General features: G+C 38.5%; 1 protein-coding gene across 3 annotated transcripts; it reads left to right on the top strand.

Annotated features, from left to right (window-relative positions):
- The first annotated feature begins 1,240 nt into the window (after window positions 1-1,240).
- On the top strand, window positions 1,241-10,745 carry SPIA9 (serpin family A member 1). Of its 3 annotated transcripts, none has more exons than XM_025151148.3 (5): window positions 1,241-2,387; window positions 3,838-4,527; window positions 4,925-5,195; window positions 5,906-6,053; window positions 6,712-10,745. In XM_025151148.3, the coding sequence occupies exons 2-5, from the start codon at window positions 3,855-3,857 to the stop codon at window positions 6,916-6,918; spliced, it is 1,299 nt and encodes a 432-aa protein (XP_025006916.2). In that variant the 5' UTR covers window positions 1,241-2,387; window positions 3,838-3,854; the 3' UTR covers window positions 6,919-10,745. The 3 variants fall into 3 exon arrangements, with proteins under 3 accessions (XP_025006916.2, XP_004941955.2, XP_025006915.2); XM_004941898.5 differs by lacking the exon at window positions 1,241-2,387 and adding an exon at window positions 3,030-3,095 and having other exon boundaries at window positions 6,712-10,731; XM_025151147.3 differs by lacking the exon at window positions 1,241-2,387 and having other exon boundaries at window positions 3,030-4,527.
- The last annotated feature ends 8,589 nt before the right edge of the window (window positions 10,746-19,334 follow it).

The raw sequence follows: 19,334 nt of genomic DNA, 5'->3' as shown, positions 1-19,334 counted from the left end.
ACTATTTGAAAACTGGTGAAATCCAATTTTGCTCCTGCTTTGGGGGTGGCAGACAAGACTCCTGCTGCTGTAAGTTTTGTGGCAGCAGTTAGCAATATGCACATGGCTGAGAGACCCTAGTGTTATCTGGGGGCAAAGTAAATAAACATTTGTATTATAACAGTTACTGTGGGATGTGAAGTACTGTATGTTGACACCATGCTCTTAGTCTGCATTAGAACAGAACAGAAGGATAAACTCAGACTTTTAATGTCATTAATTTATTTGGGCCAGTTTATTGGCTGATAATAACAGGATAATTTGCCTCAAATGAGGAGCCGGATACTAATCCATTATATTACTGTAAGATGAGGCAAAGACAGGTATTTCTACTCTTCCACAGCTTGATAGAAGGAGTCTGCAGCTACCTAAAATTTAAAATTGTCACTTCTCATGATACATTCCATTCTGATGATGAAAATTCTTTTTGCTAAATTTGAGAAAATCTTTCTAAGTTTTAGTAAAAATGTGGCTTAGAAAGTGGAAATTTCCTCATATAAAATCCAGAAAATATGCAGTTTTTCAAGTACTCAAAGAAAAGACTTTTGTAGTGATTGTTACATTAATAAAAGCTCATAACCAGACACAATTTCTTCAGATTTTTTTAATTCAAATCACAGTGCATTAATTGTTGTCATTGGTTCAGATTTAACACAATAATCCACAGTGAAACTGCTCTCATACTACTCATATGATTAAAATCAGTAGCTCACATCTTACGCAATCAAGTAGCACATGTAAAAACAATTCCTTGGACATTTGTTTCCTCAGCAACGTGTTTGGAGACTTCTTGAAGAGAAATCTGTTTCGCAACTCCCAGGTTTGTGCCTGCATCATCATCTTAATGTTCATCATCTAGGAGAACTAACTGTCAACAGGAATAATTAGTGACATCCTAAGAGACTATATAAGAGTGATAATTACAGAAAACCTTGAGATTAACATTGCTGAGGATGTGTGCTCTGTTCTTCCAGCACATTGAAATTTTATTTAGCGAGGGATTATTTTTCCTCTCTCCCTCTGATATTTTGACATGGTAGAAAAATAGATAACAAAAGGAAATAAAGTGTAGAGCTATAAAACAGAAATGAATAATTCTTGTCTATCTTGGGAAATGAAGAAGGAATTATATGCATTATTTTTTTATACATCTAGTTTTTTGGCATAGTGAAACCTGAAAAATGAAGTCCTCTCTCTGGACAGTTTAGCTACTTGCTAGGTAGCTTGGCATCATTGAAATGGTCTCTCTTAATCCCACAGTGACTATAAACCATAATAAATATGTTTTTGCTATTGCAAGCAACATAAATACTCTTTCCTACTTTATACGTTCTTAGTATCAGAAAGCAGCTTGAATCAAACACAGCTTCCAGAGTCTCCAGGGCTGAAAAAATATCTTTTTGGTTATTGAGTGAAGAAAATAATAAAGGATAATGCACAACGTAGCAAGAACTTTGATTCTCAGTAGAGACTATGGATACCTGTATTTTTATTTTAAAGTTAAGATGAACCACAGCAATTCATTGCAAGTGTGATGTTCTAGTAATAAATTGAGAGACTGAAGTATTTTCTGTTGTATACCAAAGGACATTAGCAAACTATTGTGGTTACAAGACCAAATTTTCAGGTTTCAGGAAATACTAAAATTAATACTGCCTACCCTTGATGTAATAACAATGGCAAATGGAACAGGAATCACACATTTTGCCATCTATATAATGACAAGGCTATAGAGACACTCAGAAGTCCTGAACCCTTATCTTATTTCTGGGACTGGGTGTACTCTAATGGTTACTGCGCTTCTATTCTGTACCAATGTTTTATCTCTCTTTCCTCTTCCCTGCCTTCTCCAACATTTACCAGGATGTACCAGGTGTGCTTTCTCCCCACGTTTCCCACCACACGTTGAAACACAAGGAACATGAGTGTATTTTGGGAGGCATCACCATTATCAGGCCTGTGGTCTCTGTACAGTTGTGCCCTGTACCTATTCAAGTGCTCCTTTAAACATGACTGTGTTCCCAGGGTGGAACTGTCAGCTTGCCTACTGTTGCTCTGAATGAATTAGCACTGATTAGTTGGACAGCTGGCCAGGCATCAACAGCTTTTCTGAAGCTACAGCTCATGCCTTTCACACAGCAGTGCTGATAAAGAAAGCTTTCCAACAAACCCCTTTTTTTCTTCCACACTGTTCTTTTTATGCTCTTTCTGTCTGTTGGTTTTTGCTTTGTTTAGTTTTTGTGGGTTAATTTTGGTTTTGTTTTATTTTCTCTATAAACCAGGAGGAAAACTCATCCACACCACCACCTCACCAATACCCAGTCATAGGCTATGGTCATCAGCAACAGGTAAGCAGCTGCACCTGCTGGAAATATCTCATTAGAGTGGTAATGCCACATTGTCTGTTGCTGTTATTCACTAAAGAATCTAGAAACCATCGCTAATTGCACACGATTTGCTCTCTTTAAGAACCCCCCTCCAGTAAATATGATGTCAAAAAGGAGCACTGCAAGGTAGAAGGGCTTTACAAATCTGAAGGCAGCTTATCCTGTTTGGGAACCCTAACAGAAACATTGTACCTCTCTCAGTAGCCTTGTCCCATTTTTTATCTCCCCAAGACTGGACTAGGGAGGATGGTGGGCAGGGAGGCCGTGCTCCTATGGAGCTGGGCTGAGGTCTTCATCCCATCTGCATCATGCCCAGGCTGCAGGCAATCTTCATGGGGATTTACCAACCTTGGCTCCATCCATGAGAGGCCCAATTCTCCCAACAGACCCACATAGCAAGCATCTCACAGGAACCCACAAACATAGTAACAGCACATGATACTATCCCTCTCATCAGAGTCCTACCATCTGGCATTGTTATCTTATGCTTGGATTGGACAAAATGTCCAAAAAATCTAGTGTCATTACTGCTTGCTGTCCATCCTCACTGATAATTTTTATTTGAAGTAATTAATGATTAACGGAGGTGCTCTGCTTCATCTTGTTCAATGGTAGTGAAGAGAACAAGGAGCAGACAAGGTGAATGCAGCAGTGTCCTCTTGTAGAACTGTAAGTACTCTTTCAGCATTTTCTTGGATAATTTGGATACAGCAGTTTGGGGGTTTGCGTTGTTGCCTAGAAAGGGAGTGTTTTCACATGTAATCAATGAATGCACAACAATTTGTTATGAAAAAATTCAAAACATGTCAAGGGCAAGCAAGAACTGTCTACTAGCAAAGAAGATACTTTATCCAACAAAAAAAATGTTTTAGAATCAGCAAAGAGCCATATAGAGACTTTGCTGCCACAGTGACCCAATATCTTATCTTTGAGAAAATGGCATATTTTGTACTTTGTGCCTTAAACTGTACGATATGTGTTTACATCACATTTTAGTATAACACATATTTCACTCTCTATTTATCTGAGTAAGAGAGAAAGACTAATAGTGCTGCAGTAACTGCAGTATCAAGTATAAAAATGGCTTCCATCTCTTTTGCCTGGAGAAAAGGTCATAAACTTCCAGTTATTTGTTATTTAAAAACAGTGACAAAAAAAACCCACTTCGACATATATATCTATTTTACTGATTATTATGATCAAAATTGCTCCTTTTGTGAGAGTATATGGTTATGCACAGTTCATCTGGAGACATATTCATTCAGAGGCTTGCTGCATGAGGAATGTGAAACAAAAGGGAGGGATTTTGGAGAACAGACAGTACTTTGAGAGCTTCATTTTAGTTGGCTGAAGCACACAAGCATGAAGAAATTTATTTCCATGCCATGTTTGGTGTCTTTCTCTTTTCCAGGAAGGGGTAAAAGAAAAATGAAACCCACCTTCTCCTTGTGTTTTCTGCTGGCTGGTTTGTATTCTGTTGCCCAGTGTCATCAGCGCCCTCGCTACCACAATAAACAGGACAATTCTAAAGGAGCATATTACTGGGGTAGCAGTTCTCATAGGGAAGGAGTTTTTCCAAATAAAAACAAAACTTTTGTCAAAGTAGTTCACAGCAATGCTGATTTTGCACTTTCATTTTACAAGCTGGTTGCATCTGAAGCAACCGATCAAAACATTTTCTTTTCACCCATAAGCATCTCTACTTCCCTTGCAATGCTGGCACTGGGTGCCAAGTCAGCGACACTGACGCAGATTCTGGAAGGGCTTGCCTTTAACCTGAAAAAGACTCAGGATCAGGAAATACATGAAGGTTTTTGCCAGCTCCTCCACATGCTGAACCGTTCAGATAGTGATCTCCATCTAAGCCTGGGCAATACCCTTTTTATAGAAGAGACGCTGAAACCACTACAGAAGTTCTTGGATGATGCCAAAAGCTTTTACCAGTCTGAAGTCCTTTCTGCTGACTTTAACAACTCCTCCGGTGCTGAGAACCAGATCAACAGTTATATTGAAGAAAAAACAAATGGGAAAATTGTTAAACTAGTAGAAAATCTTGATCCTCTCACTGCAATGGTTCTTGTTAACTATGTCTTCTTTAAAGGTAAGAATTATTAAAGGGTGCAAAGATTGTATCTTAGACACACTGCTTATTGCAGGGAATGAAAGAAAGAAACTGTAATTTGAGTATTTATTTTGAGGCAAATATGTTCAGTATCTAAAAATTGTTCCAATGAAATCATGTGCATGTGTTGACAGTAAGGATGTCTGTGTCCTTACATGTTTGAGTAAAAGACTGGATTGTTTTTAGCAAATACCTTTGTTGTACTTGGTAAATTATTTAATGTGATGACAGACTCATGATCTAGTGAAAGATGTTGTTTTCAGTATCCTTTCTCTATAACTGTCTTCAGACCCCTAGGAAATAATTAAACACCTAAGGGTGCAGTAATATGAAAATGTTTTGTCTTCGTATTCTATTGAATTTCTTTTTCCAAAAGCTCACTGGGAGAAACCCTTCAGTGATTCATACACAAAAAAAGAAGATTTTTTTGTGGATAAGAAAACATCTGTAAAAGTTGACATGATGTATCGGAAAGGTTACTACAGAAATTACTTTGATGAAGAGCTGTCCTGTTGGCTGGTTCAGATTCCTTACAATGGAAATGCTGCAGCATTATTTGTTTTACCTGATGAAGGGAAGATGAAACAGGTGGAAGATGCTCTTTTGAAAAGAACTGTGTCCAAATGGGAAAAGCTCCTCCAACATAGGTAAGAGATGTTCCTAGTGAGAGAGATCACCACATTATAGTTTAGCAGTCAGCAAGATTGAGCTTGAAAGGCCAAGTTATTTTACTGAACTGTGTTCACTTATAGGGCCCTCTCTTCACAGGACTTCCCCTTTCTTAGTTCAAAAATGAAAAATACATTTGGATAGTGAAGAAACGGGGCATTGATCTTTTTATCCTCAGCATCATGGTGATGAAGTTAACAGACGCTTGTTTTATATGGGCATTATGAAACTTAAACGGAGTAGCTATTTCTGAGGCATTGGGTATTAGGGTTGTGAGGGCCTGGTGGGACATGCAGTGTTGTGCATGAAAGATGAATTTTACTAATTTACTATTACTGAAGCTGTTTCTATGAGGGCCCAGGTCCTGTTTTATGTTCAAACAGCCTAAGGACAACAAGCCATAATCTTATGGGATACCTACTGCCTAGTGAGGCTCTGCTTGCAGCAGAGTTTGTATAGTTGTGCCTTCCCTGAATTCTTGAAACCACTGTGGATGTAGAGGTTAACATGGAATTGTACTGCTCCAATTCTCTGTATTACATAATTATACTGGTAGAAAGGGCTATTTGAAACCTAACAGCAGACTTTTGGCATTTAGGAAAAAATAAAGAGAATTGTCACTGAAGCGAAGCCATTGAGAAACATTAAATAGATGACAATTTGTCCCTTTTGATGTCATTTGTTTCAGAAAAATACACCTACATATTCCAAAACTTTCTATTTCTGGTACCTACGATGTGAAAAAGATAGTCAGAGAAGTGGGTATAATTGATCTATTCACTGCACAAGCTGATCTGTCAGGAATTACTGAGGATCCTGGACTGATGGTTTCAAAAGTAAGTCAGCACATTAAAAACAGTGATCACAGAATTTGACTATTTCTGGGAATCCATCACAAACATAAAATTAAAAGCTTATCCCAGTCTTTCTGAAGCAAAATTTAATCATAAGCATCTGCCACAAAGACAAACATACCTTTCCTAAAACTGAAGTCAAACACGCAGATAAGGGGTTACAAACACATGGATCAAGAACAAGGAAGGCATACATATCATTAGATGTTCTTTCAGATACTAAACAAAATTATCTATAGGTAGCACATTAATTTTGGTAAAATACCCTTCAATAGAGGGCAAAAATGCTATTACTCTCGCCCTTCTAGTGTTCTGAAAATGTTATTTTTTTCAGCTGGATGATAGGGTAGATTTCTGATAACACGTGAAGCTGCCAAATGTAAAACTAAGTCCAGGCTAAATTACCAGCTTTCTTTACTTCTAGAACTTCTCATCATCAGTCATCTTGAGTGTTCTTTGGCCATCTGCTGCACAAAGATTGCTCTCTGCACACCCGGTTGATGGAGACTTTCAGGGCTGATGTGATGGTTGATTGAGTGGGCAGGGGAGAGCTGGGGATGATTTTACCCAGGTTGCTGCTGCCAGATCCCATCCCAGGCAGGTCTCCCTCTGCAGGTTGTTTTGTTTTATATCCTCACAGGTGATCCACAGAGCTGTGCTAAATGTTCATGAGAATGGTACTGAAGCAGCAGGAGTCACAGTGACGGAGATTACATGGAGATCTGGTGATTTTCCGCGTCCTCCTCGAGTCAGATTCAACAGGCCCTTTCTCCTGATGATTTTGGATAAATATGCCCATACCATCCTCTTCATTGGGAAAATTGTAAATCCTCTGAAAAATAACTGAATGTCCAGAGTACAGGTATTCTTCACATAGCTACCTAAGTTCCTGTGATCCAGTAATAACTTTGCGTACACCACTGTGTACTGATGTCTTTCAACTGTTGTTATTATGTACATTTCTAACCCCTTAAAAGCAAGAACTAGATTTTCTTGCCCAAAAGACACAGGTATTTCCCTTGTAGTCTACAACTCTATGTAACTTGTGTTGTCAACAAAGTATGAGTCACTTTTCAGATGTTCTGTAATAATCCCTTCCTGACATTCTCCAGTATATGAGGTGCTGACATTCTCCGGTATATGAGGTGATCTGCAGTCTCTTTTGTGGATGATGTAGCTTTTACTCTACACTCACAGTGTGTGAAGAGGAGGGTGGGAGAAGAGAAATGGGGAAAAGAGATGGAAGGTGTATGTCCTGTCTGTTTAATCCACTGACTTTTGATAACTGATGTTAAATGCAGAGTATCTTAATATTGGAGTGACTTTTCATATCTTTTCTTTGTTGTTTTTGTTTGCTTTGTTTGTTAGTTGGCTGGCTTGGTTTCGTTTGGCTTTTATTAGAATGAAGTTACATCATCTCTGACTGCAACATTGGAATACACAATAATATAAAGGGTTGACCAGTACAGTTGGTTTAGCCGTTGCCTTCTCCTGTGGAAGTCCTATTCATGCAGGCAATAAAGTTGCTCTTCATTGCTGGGGTATTGACAGTGTACTGAGATAAAATAAATGGTGGAACATTCCACACTATAGCACCAACTTCTTTTTTATGGATTTGCTGTCACTTTCATTTCTCATTTCTCTTACTGATTCCAACTTCATTATCACGCCTTCCAGATACACAAATTGGACTGTGGTACAGAAATGTTTATCTTCTCACAGGGAACAGCAAAGCTTTTCTAGGGGCCATTAATCTGTTTTGAACTCAGAAAGCTATCATAGGTATGCATATGAAATACAGGCAGTATTTGACAAGTCACACTAGATTTTAGCAGTGGATTGATACTATAGAATAAAAACATATAGTTACTTGAAGTTTGAAACTTTTCTTTCAAAGATTCATGAGTCTAGTGTATTGCTAGTGTGTTATTTTATTAAAATATACAAAGCTGTTCAAAGCAGTTAAATTAAATATTTATTAGATCTTTCACTACAGAATATCTCAAATTGGTCAAAAAATACAAATAGCAACTTTGCAGTCTTTAGTCTCTTAAAATGTGAAATAATATACTGTAAAGATAATGATGACTATTTCTGAAACAATATTGTGCTGATTGTTTGGGGGATTTTGACTTGTCTCTGACATTAAATTACCACTATCAGTATTACTAGACTGTAGCTGCATGTCAGCCAAGTAATGCTTGATGTTCACACTCAAAACCCTCATCAAAATCCCATAAACTAATGACAAAACTTCCTTACTGACATCTGTTTTTGATCTATTCAGTATTTAGTAAAAGCTGCTGGCTAGATCATTGGGCATATATACAGACTTAATCTTGGTGTAATACAGATAAACTGATTCTACAGAATATCATTTAAAAATTCTTGACAAATTGTGGTGCTAATTCAGGACAGCATGCTGAAGTCCAGCTTTGCAACGACAAATGACTATGTAAGTAAATATCATGAGACTGTTTGTTCTTCACTGTGGACCCCAGATCAATACTATCTGTTTGCTATCATGAAAATAATTTAAATGATATTTTGCCAATCAAATCTCCCATTTGAGAGGCAAGTTTGATGCCTGACCTATTTGAAAGTAGATGAAGAATAATTAAGCAGCATGTATGAGTATGAGTCAGGCTTTGTGCTTCCATGAAACGGTACTATGAGGTATTTTGTGAAACTCTAATGCAGTGGGACCTTTTCCTACATTATTTTTCCAAAGAAGGCATGCTGTATAAGAGGAATGCTTAGGTAGAAATCACATATAGCTATGGTTATATATTTATATAATACTTCAATCATATATATATATATTTCATTATATATATATATATATGTTTCATTATATATATATATATAATTGAAGGATTAGATTCAATCCTGAAATATGTATAATCAATTTTTCTTTTTTCTCATAATCCTTAAAGTAATTTAAAGTGACCTCTGTCCACATGCACTTTATTGTCTTATTAAGATTTCAAGTTTAGTGCCAGGCTTTGTAGAAGTATTAGGTCAGCTTTCAGAAAAAAATGTAGCCAGGATACAAGTACAGAAGAAAAGCTGACTTTGATCACACTTTATTCTTGGGATACCTTGTCTTGAAAGCAAAAAGGAGACCAGGTGAAGATTAGGCCTCTATCATTAGCACTCTCTGTATATAAATATATAAAGATTAAATATATATATAAATATGAATATATCTATATTATATTATATAAATATATAAAATAAATATAATGAAATTGTTGTTCACGTAGAGTCACCTTCAAATGGGAGTAGGTACCCTATACAGGTGTCTTGCCTTGGTTCTCTGTGATAAAAATAACAATAAAATTTGATAAAGTTCAGAAAATGTTTCTTACCAGAACTTCTCACTCTTCTCAACAGATACAAAATTTGAGTGCTAAATAATGAATACAGAACAATTGCAAAGCTGTTATGGGTGTTGCAAGTTCAGTGTGCTCATGTTTTGTTCAGGGGAGGTTTTCTTCTTTCAATCTGCCATTATTTTTCTTCTTTTCTGGATTTCTGTTGATCAATTTGTTTGCTGACTGTGAATTGCATAACTGTATGGCACCAAGTAGTCTTCCCTCCCTAGACTAATCTCTAGAATGCATGACTGGATGGCTCTATTTTGAGTCAAGTCATACAGTCATGCACTCTAGAGAAGATTTCTCTAGAGAGAAGACTACTTTGTTAGACATTAAAAGCCGTGAAAGAATTGCCAATCTAAAAAGCAAAAGCTAATGTATTTCTTGTTCTGTAATAACTGGTAAAGATTTATCTTTGTGAAACGATGTCAAAAACATAAATAAAGAGCTCAAAAAAACCCCAAACAAACAAAAAACCATCCCTAGATCAAACCATGGTGGAAATGCACTTAATCCTTAGGAAATTGAAAAGAATTTGAAAAAAAAATATCTCCAACAGCAATTGTGAGTAGTGCTAAAGATCACAAAAGAAGAAAAAGCAGCCATAAGCATGTGTGGGGGCAGAGAAAGTAATAATATGCTTGAAGGAAAACAAGGAAAATAGCATATTTAAACAGCCAGCAGCCAGTGCCAATGCACAGGTCTTTGTTCCCAGTGCTGTGCGGTATCAGCTAGGAAGAACAGCATGTAACATAGCCAACAGCCTTAAAGGTCACAAACTGAAAAACAAATTGCATATTCTACTGGAAAACCTACTGATGCTGTATTAAATGCAACAACAATTAAGTACCCATATTTCAATAACAATAGAAGGCAGAGGCTGCTTCAGGAGAAAAACAAAGCTGAAGTACGTAGTTCTGATGCCAGCATATTCTCATCAAAAGAAGATCTCACAGAATCACACCTCAGTCAAATTGCCTTTTTATTTGTTTTCTAATATATGAGAACTAATTCATCAGATCTTGTTACTATTATCTTGATATTGAATAACTCATTACTTTCCTGTGCTGCATGATACTGTTCTTTCTCCATGTCACCCTCAGGACACGATGACAAAGAAAAATGTTAGCAAAGTTTATGAAGTTCTGGTGTGGACAGACCCCATGATGCCCCAGTGATAATGAGATCACAGAACCACAGAATGGCCTGGGTTGGAAGGGACCTCAAGGATCATGAATCTCCAACCCCCCTGCCAGGCAGGGCCACCAACCTCTCCATTTACATGTCCAGGTTGCCCAGGGCCTCATCCAACCTGGCCTTGAACACCTCCAGGGATGGGGCATCCACAACCTCTCTGGGCAGCCTGTTCCAGCACCTCACCACTCTCCTGTAAAGAACTTCCCCCTAACATCCAACCTAAATCTTCCCTCTTTCAACTTAAAACCATTCCCCCTTGTCCTGCTGTTATCTACCCTTTCAAAGAGTTTACTCCCTTCCTGTTTATAGGCTCCCTTCAGGTACTGAAAGGCTGCAATGAGGTCACCCCACAGCCTTCTCTTCTCCAGGTTGAATAAGCCCAGCTCCCTCAGCCTGTCCTCGTAGGTGAGGTGCTCCAGCCCCCTGATCATCTTTGTGGCCCTTCTCTGGACCCTCTCCAACAGCTCTCTGTCTTTCTTGTACTGGGGGCTGCATACCTGGACACAGTACTCCAGATGGGGCCTCACAAGAGCAGAGTAGAGAGGGACAATCACCTCCCTGTCCCTGCTGGCCACCCCTCTCATGATGGAGCCCAGGATACCATTTGCTTTCCAAGCTGCAAGAGCACACTGCTGGTTCACGTTAAGTTTGTCATCCATCAGGACCCCCAGGTCCGTCTCTGCAGAGCTGCTCACAAGGACTGCTCCTTCCAGTCTGTATAGATGCCTGGGGTTCCTCCGGCCCAAGTGCAAAACCCTGCACTTTGCCGTGTTGAACCTCATTAGGATGAGATGGGAGTCTCAGCTTAATGCCAGCCTACTGGTCCTATAGTGTTGATCAATGGTCAACACATCTACAGCATCTGTTTTGTGGGAAAAATATTATCCCCACAAATTGGTTAGTGCCAGTCATATCCCAGCCCCACCACACTGGGTTTTGGAGCTCTTGAAATGAGGTATGATGTATTTCATTAGGCACTCAGCATAATAGTAAATATAACCCAACCAGTAACTAACAGTTATCTCTGGGCAATACTACATAAATTTCTCAGCTCTCTGGTGATTTTTCACTGCTGAAAAAGAAGTGATTTTTAAGAGAACAAAACAAATGATGTACTTCACACTGACACAATGTTAACTCAGCATTTCTGCTATTAGATTCCTGGCATATGCTCAGTCATTTGGCCAGGAAAAAATATCTTTGGGGCAAGATGAAGGTCTGTGGCTATTTGACTCCTGAAAATCTTGGCAAAGAGTTGTATTTCTCTTCTTCAAATACAACATAGTTTAGCGTTTTTTGTAGTAGTTGTTGTTTTTTAATCTATTGTATATCATAATATTTATTGATTAGGAAAATACACATGAAGACATTGCAGTATTTTGATAATTGTATTGTGACAATAAAAATGTTGGTGAACACAGACAATCACTTGAAGTACTACTATGTTCCACTCTTTTACTCTCTTGTTTGAAATATCCCTCCTGTTCATACTGAACTTTACCTTTTCCCAGGCTATGTCTGCAGCATTCTTCCAAAGATTGACAGGATATCTGTCTTTGAAGTTCAGTTTGATTTCCATGAACTGCTTCCAGATTATGGACTCAGAGACTGTTAGAACATCTTGCTAGCTCTTCCTACTTCACTTTCCCAGGAAAAGCAACATGCTTCTACTTCTAGAAATCTATGAATGTTATGAACCAGAAAATTTTTTTATATCAGACACAATTTCAGTCATAAATCATTTCAATGTGGGAAAAATGTAGGTTTACACTGTCCTTCAGAAATGGATGACTCCATAAGCAATGCATCCTTTAGCAGGGCTGCTTGCTTTTCATTACATACTTCATGTCAGTCATTCCATCTGAGTAGCTGGCTTTGACACTTCTTAAGAGATTTCTCCAATTAAAGTGGATCTGAATGTGTTTGGTACGTGTAATGTGAGAAATATTTCTCAAACTTGTTTCACAGTACCTTCAACAGCATGTAAGCCACTAGATGCCTGGATGGAGAGCTTTCTCAGCAGCTGATTTACAGACTGTTGTCACTTTATGCTGAATGAAGTGCAAGCAACACAACAAAGTGCAGAAGAAGACACCTTGGTAAGGAGGTACCTTGTGAGTGTGAGGAAAACATTTGTGCTACACTCCATATTACATATACTGTTTATGGAATAGATTCCTATTTTCTCTTTATAGAAGAGTGAAGTTGACAGCAGTGAAAAAGGGAGTCACCTCTCTGCAGAATATGGACCGGGAAAATATCTGCTTCAGAATAAAGATTTGGGCCTCTCTGTTCACTTTTGAAGATTTCTATTTATGTGCCATTTTTATGTGACATTTTTGTTTGCACTTACTGTACTGCATACATAAGATTTTGGGTTTAAGTTCTTTTAAGTCTGATGAATTACAAATGAAACTGAGAGCTATTTCAATCTCAGATGACTCACTTTTTGGCCAGTTTTTGAATGGTATAACATGTAGAGGCTGCTTAGTGCAATAATTCACTTCCTTGATTAAAAAGAAATGAAGAAAAAATGAGGGCAAAATCACAACTGGGTAAAAAATGTAATTATAATACTTGATTCTCTTCTAAAAACATTCCTTTCTGTAGCTATGTTGCTATACAAACTAAGACACCATAGATAAAAACTTTCATTTAATTCAGCATAGCAAAATGAAGGAACAAACTGATTCAGAAGCAGTGTAAAGGGTCTGATTGTCCCACCTTCCATTGCTTTTGGCAGCAAAGTCTACACTTGTGTAATTTCTCTTTTACTGACACTGATCTCCCAAATAGTTCATCCCAAGATCCCCCAGAAATTCCAGCTCTGTTTTCTTTCCAAAACACTCAAGTTGGATGTGACATGTATGCTTTGGATGGAGGTGGAATTTGGGTGGAGAAAGATGTTGAAAGGTCAAGAGAAGTTTAAGGGGAAAACAGCCTTTCTAAGCACATCAGTATTCATGGAGCTTGGCAATACTGAACTAACCACTGAGGCCTAAAGTTTATATCCGATTTCTGTGGCTAAAACTAAGTAAGTATTTTTGGCACAGTGGATTTAATGGCTGTTCCAGTCTTTCTTTAGAAACTACATCAAAAACATTGAAATTCTTTTTTCTTATTGTACACGTGCTGGCCTTTGAGCTCAGACATAAATCTGAAACAACATCAATTAACCTCTGTAAGTACGATGGCATTACATGGATAGATGGGTAATTTTCATTATGCTTTCTCACCAATTTGTAGGTTCTATTCCTCATTACATTTTAAATGGCAGCCAGCAAACAAGTCCACTCCCACATACTCACTAGTCACCCCAATGACTAGCATAGTTCAAGAGCTGTAAGATACTTCGACATTTCCCTAGAAAGCAGCAATGTATTTGAAATCTGTCCTCTCTCAGGGTGACTATCATCAGCAGTGCTGAATTTGCATTAGGTTTCACAAGTGGGTCACAGCAAAGTTAGCTGGCAAAGCATTTTATTCTGTCCTTTGAGACATTCCACTGCCTTTCCAATGCTCTCCTGGGGTCCAGATTATCCATGTGGATTTGGGAACACAAAGGTCTCACATTTAACCCGATAGAGTCAGAGGAGCAGCAGAGCCATGGAGATTTTCATTCAACTCCTACTAAACAAGTTCAAGCTGAGCAAATACAACATCCTCACTACAAATGATAGCCCAGAAATATCAGAACAATGTCAAAGAGGTGAATGATGCTGAATCTGGCAGAAACTGAAAAGAAGATGAACAGTTTGAATATAGAAAATTCTAAATAAGTACTTTTTTCATTACCATGAGTTTGTCCAGTACTGGGAGATGCTGCCCAGTAAGGCTGTGGAATCTCCATATTTGGAGGTTCCCATCCCACCTCTGCCTCTTGATCTGTAATTTCTATGAATTTTCTATATTTCTATGAAATTTGCTTACCATTTCACAGGACATTCATGAAGTTCTGTTTAATTTTTCTGGAGAATACAGGGAGGTTGCACTAGCAAGTATTGTTGAATATGAACATAATTCTTACCTTCTCTCTTTACAGAGGTTGTCACTGGCTGTGACTGTAGGTTAAACTGTCCATATCCAGAAATAGAGAAAACCTGGCCTAGAATTTTGAAAATTTCACTTATGATGCTTGTGCCATAAACATCATCATGTGAACAACAACAAAGTCTAATTTCGGAGGTATAAGTTGAATTACTGTGTTCATAAACCTGTGACTCTTTCTGTACAGATCTAATTTTGCCTTGAGAAGCCCAGCTCTGTGCTGGGCTCAGGGTTTTAGTACTCTGACACAGTGATACTGGTTTGAGTTATTATGAGCTTGACAATAGAGATTATGACTTCTTGGATGACTGAAACTTCACATAACCAGACAACTAGAATATTTTTTTTATACAGGCATTGCCAATGTTTCGCTTTAAAATAGTCCTTATCACAATGTAAAATGAAGAACATCTTAATCTTATTAACCCAGACCTGTTTTTAAATTTGAGAGTCGGAGTAGGCAAAGTTTATATGGGAAGACAACTTGAAAATGCAAGATTCTGTCATGTAATACTTGAAAAACAAACTGTCAAGGAGTAATCATTGTTTCATACCAACATATGTATCACTAACCAGCTGCACTAGCAGATAGTGCGCCAGGAGCAAACTGTCAAATTAGATAGGGCTAATTAAACCTTATTACTTTGTTAGGCATGACTTACTGAACAGCCACTGTGTAACTGTTTGCAGAAACTTGACAGTTCTTACAACTGAAGCTAAATGAAAACAGGAGACTTGAGTTCTCTTTAATATCAATTACAGAAATCAACATGATTTTCTTCCAAAGACGTATAAACATTATACATCAGATAAGAACAATGTGTAATCTGTGTTTATATTAGAGCTAAGAGAAAAAAGGTGTTTCTTCAGTAAATGTGCTGAAGAGAAAAATGAAGCAAGTGAATGAGAGACATTACAGTGCATTCCAAACTTGAACCTATGCTTATATGCCTAATGTAGGCTGCTGTTGCAAAAAACTTTCTTTTAAGCCAGTCATTGCTATTCAAACAGAAGGTTAAATTACAGATACCTGAGACTAACAAGACTTTTACTTAGACAAACTTCCCACTAGTGTAACTGTAGTTTTCAAAGTTGAATTTTTAAAATTACACTTCTTAATCCACAGCAGGTCTCCTAGTTAAAAACATGACTTGGCCCTCAGATAGCAAGCACCGTAACACATCTTTCAATTCAAAGTATGAAGTAAAGATGAACATATTTTTGTTTTGAATCCTAAGCATAGATTTAGAGACTATTTCCTGTCATTCCAGTGTAACAGATTTGTCTTCCACATGACAGGCACAATTAGAAAAAAATGTAGGTCACTCTGAAAGTAAAGCCTCCTATTTATTTCCATGGAAACTACAACAGATACAAAGAGTACAACAACACTCTGTGATAGAGAAACTTATCAGCTAAAAAATGCTATTTTCAATATAGTCATCACCATGAACTGATTCACATAAATTAGCTGATCAAAGCAGTCTTCATTTTGTGATGTGACAGCCATTCTGAAGATGGCTTCTCTCTCACTTCTCTGTTGCCACTGCTGAAATGCACCACCCACCACCTCGCTGTGCTCATGTCTGCTGTTTGGTCTCCATAAGTCTTGATAATTATCAACGGGTGCCATTTTTTCTGCATGGAGGAATTCAGTGACACACCTTTCCTTCATCTACCCTTCCACTTCAGATGCTATTGTGTCAGATGGCCTTCTGCTGCCAGCTGATGTGCAGCAACAAAATGTAAGGAAATATTGGTGGGAAGGTTCAGCCTATACAACACCCACCTCCGACACTGTGACCAACATAATAAAAGAGGAGACATTACTTTCAGAGGAGCTCTGTTACATAAATTCTGCTGTTTTTCTCTCAATCCCCACATGCTGTATGTGGTCATGAAACTTTTGGGGGTTTCATGAACAAAATGAGATTGTATCCTTTCTTTACTGAGATTTTAGACCCAAAGTATTATCTTCAAAGTTTTGCAATGTCAAAATTCTATGAAAGATGACTCATCTCTTTATACTAGAGTTTATTTTCTCACTGTCCTCTGTTTGGGAGTGCTTTTCAGATAGGAAACTTGTATGAGAAGACTAAAGTAAATCTTGAGTACGTCTAAAAACTATTAAATATGAAATTCGGGGCAAACAGGAACTGAATACCCCGTGGACTATGGTTGACTGATGCATGAATCCCATTTCTGTCAGGACACAATAACAATCATAGATCTTTCTTCTGGTTAATTTGACAAATGCATTCATAATTGTAATTTCCATAGCAAGTTTTGGAAATGGATATGTTTACCTTCAAATTATGCAAATTATTATTTTAAAGACTTATATATTAAAGACTCCTGACTTACAGGTCTCATTAATATCTATCTACAATATAAATGAGAATGAAGGCTCTGCCGAGCAGGATAACAGAGATAAGACAAATATTTTGGGGAAAAGAAATGCACAGAAGATTTTTACATGAATTATCACCAGGCTGAGCATGGTATATCTTTTGTGCTTCCTCTTTGGCTGTTGAGAGACAGCTGACTTCAAGGATGGAGCTTGCAGACCTTTCAGTCCTGTTCACAGAATCACAGAATGGCCCACGTTGGAAAGGACCTCAAGAATCATGAATCTCCAACCCCCCTGCTACTCTTGGAAAAATCTGACTGCAACCATGCATACCTTCAGTATATACTCTAGGTATGTTCTTCAACCTAAAATCTCTTCCATAGTTTCCCTCTAGCTACCTGACATTCAGCTGTATCCTTCCAGGTCTGTGGTCAGGAAATGAAGACAGTCTTGCCCCCTTAACCTGCTGATGGAAACTGGTGCGTTTCCACACCTGGTATGTATACCAGTGATATATAACAAAGATACTACAGATTATCTGAAGTGAGGTGGCTGTACCTGCTCTGCAGTCACTCAGTTATGAGTTTTCTCTTGGCAAAGGATAAGATTCTACTGCCTTGAAACATTTTTGTTTGTCTCATTGTTTTACTTTTGTTTCAGCATTTCAGCATCCAAAATAACAAGAAAGTTGTGTAACATCCTAGGAAAATGTTTATATAGACTGGTTCTGGGGGTGGACATGACATTCAGCAGGGAGTAGCCTGAGGTTGCAAGGCTTGCTGAGCATTTGCTGACAAAGGAAACTAGGTGTCTTATTACAGAGGTGCTTGGGGTAAAATAGTGTGAATGCAGTCAGATGTTCAGGAATTAACTGAAATACAAAACAAAGTATCTTTGTAGGCACATTTTGAAGGTTACTCTCACTGGAAATACAACCCTGTAGTGGACCAGCTGCAGTAGTATCCTTCAGGCTCTTGCAACTTCTGAAGTGTCATTAGCTGCTTTTCCTCAAGGGTTGCTCTAAGCTTTGGATACTGGCTGGCTCTTGATTAGGGAGAATCAGTAATTCCTTCAGCAGGTGCTAGGAAAGGGCCCAAACGAGATGCTGCTGATGCAAGAGTGTGAGCTTCCAGATATTTTACTGGAGGGCAGGTGGAGTTTGGGAAGTGGAGATTTCTGAGGTGAAGGAAGCTTCTGACTCCTGGTACCAAGAGGATGTGGGGCTGGGAAATGTATCCACTGAGGCTCCTGAGATGTCTGAATTTAAGATGGTGTGTATTTTACTTTCATGTGTGCCAGAAGGATGTATTTCTCTTCTTTACAGCTCTTCTCTAGATCCAACAAGTGCTCTGTGCTATTTTTTCTCCATGTTGCCTCTACTATGTGTAAGTCAGCATCCCATTCCACTACCTCTAAAGGAGGTGAAACTTCTCATTATTGCGCCCACTTGTTGGTATCTTATGTGTCCCAGTCCCTGTCTAATTGCTCGGTGTTGTCGTTGTCTGTACTTGATCTGTTCTGACTCAGAGGATGGTCAGATGTTCATGAAAGGCAGATCCTCCTTCACCAATCTGATCTTTGTCTATGACCAAGTCACTCACCTGGTGTAGGGAAAGGCTGTGGATGTAGTCTACCTAGATTTTATTGAAGCTTTTGATGCTGTCTCTCACAATGTTCTCCTGGAGAAGCTGGCAGCTATGGCTTGGGCAGGTACACTCTTTGCTGGGTAAGGAACTGGCTGGAGGGCCAGTCCCAGAAAGTGGTGGAGAATGAAGTTAAAGCCAGCTGGCAACCTATCAGAAGTGGTGTTCCCCACGGGTCAGTATTGGTACTTATCCACTTTAATATCTTTATTGATGATCTGGATGAGAGGATTAAGTGCACCCTCATTAAGTCTGCAGATGACACCAGACTGGGAATAAGTGTTGATCTTTCTGAGGATAGAAGGGCCTTTCAGAGGGATCTGGACTGGCTAGACTGATGGGCTGAAGCCAATTGTGTGAGCTTTAACAAGACCAAGTTCTGTATTTGGCACTGATGATGCCTTGAGTACTATGTTCAGTTTTGGGGCCCTCACTACAAGAATGACACTGAAGCACTGGAGTGTGCCCAGAGAAGGGCAACGAAGCCATGAAGGGTCTGGAACACAAGCCTTCTGGGAACTGTCTGAGGAAACTGGGATTGTTTGGTCTGGAGAAGAGAAAGCTCAGGGGAGACCTTATAGCTCTCTACAACTCCCTGAAACTCCTTTCAGGTTCCAGAGATATACCAAAATCCTTCAAGCAGATG

This window comes from Gallus gallus, chromosome 5, assembly GCF_016699485.2.
Source record: "Gallus gallus isolate bGalGal1 chromosome 5, bGalGal1.mat.broiler.GRCg7b, whole genome shotgun sequence".
Lineage (NCBI taxonomy): Eukaryota > Metazoa > Chordata > Aves > Galliformes > Phasianidae > Gallus > Gallus gallus.
Note: the sequence above shows the minus strand (reverse complement) of the source record. Positions and strands in the feature narration are given on the sequence as shown.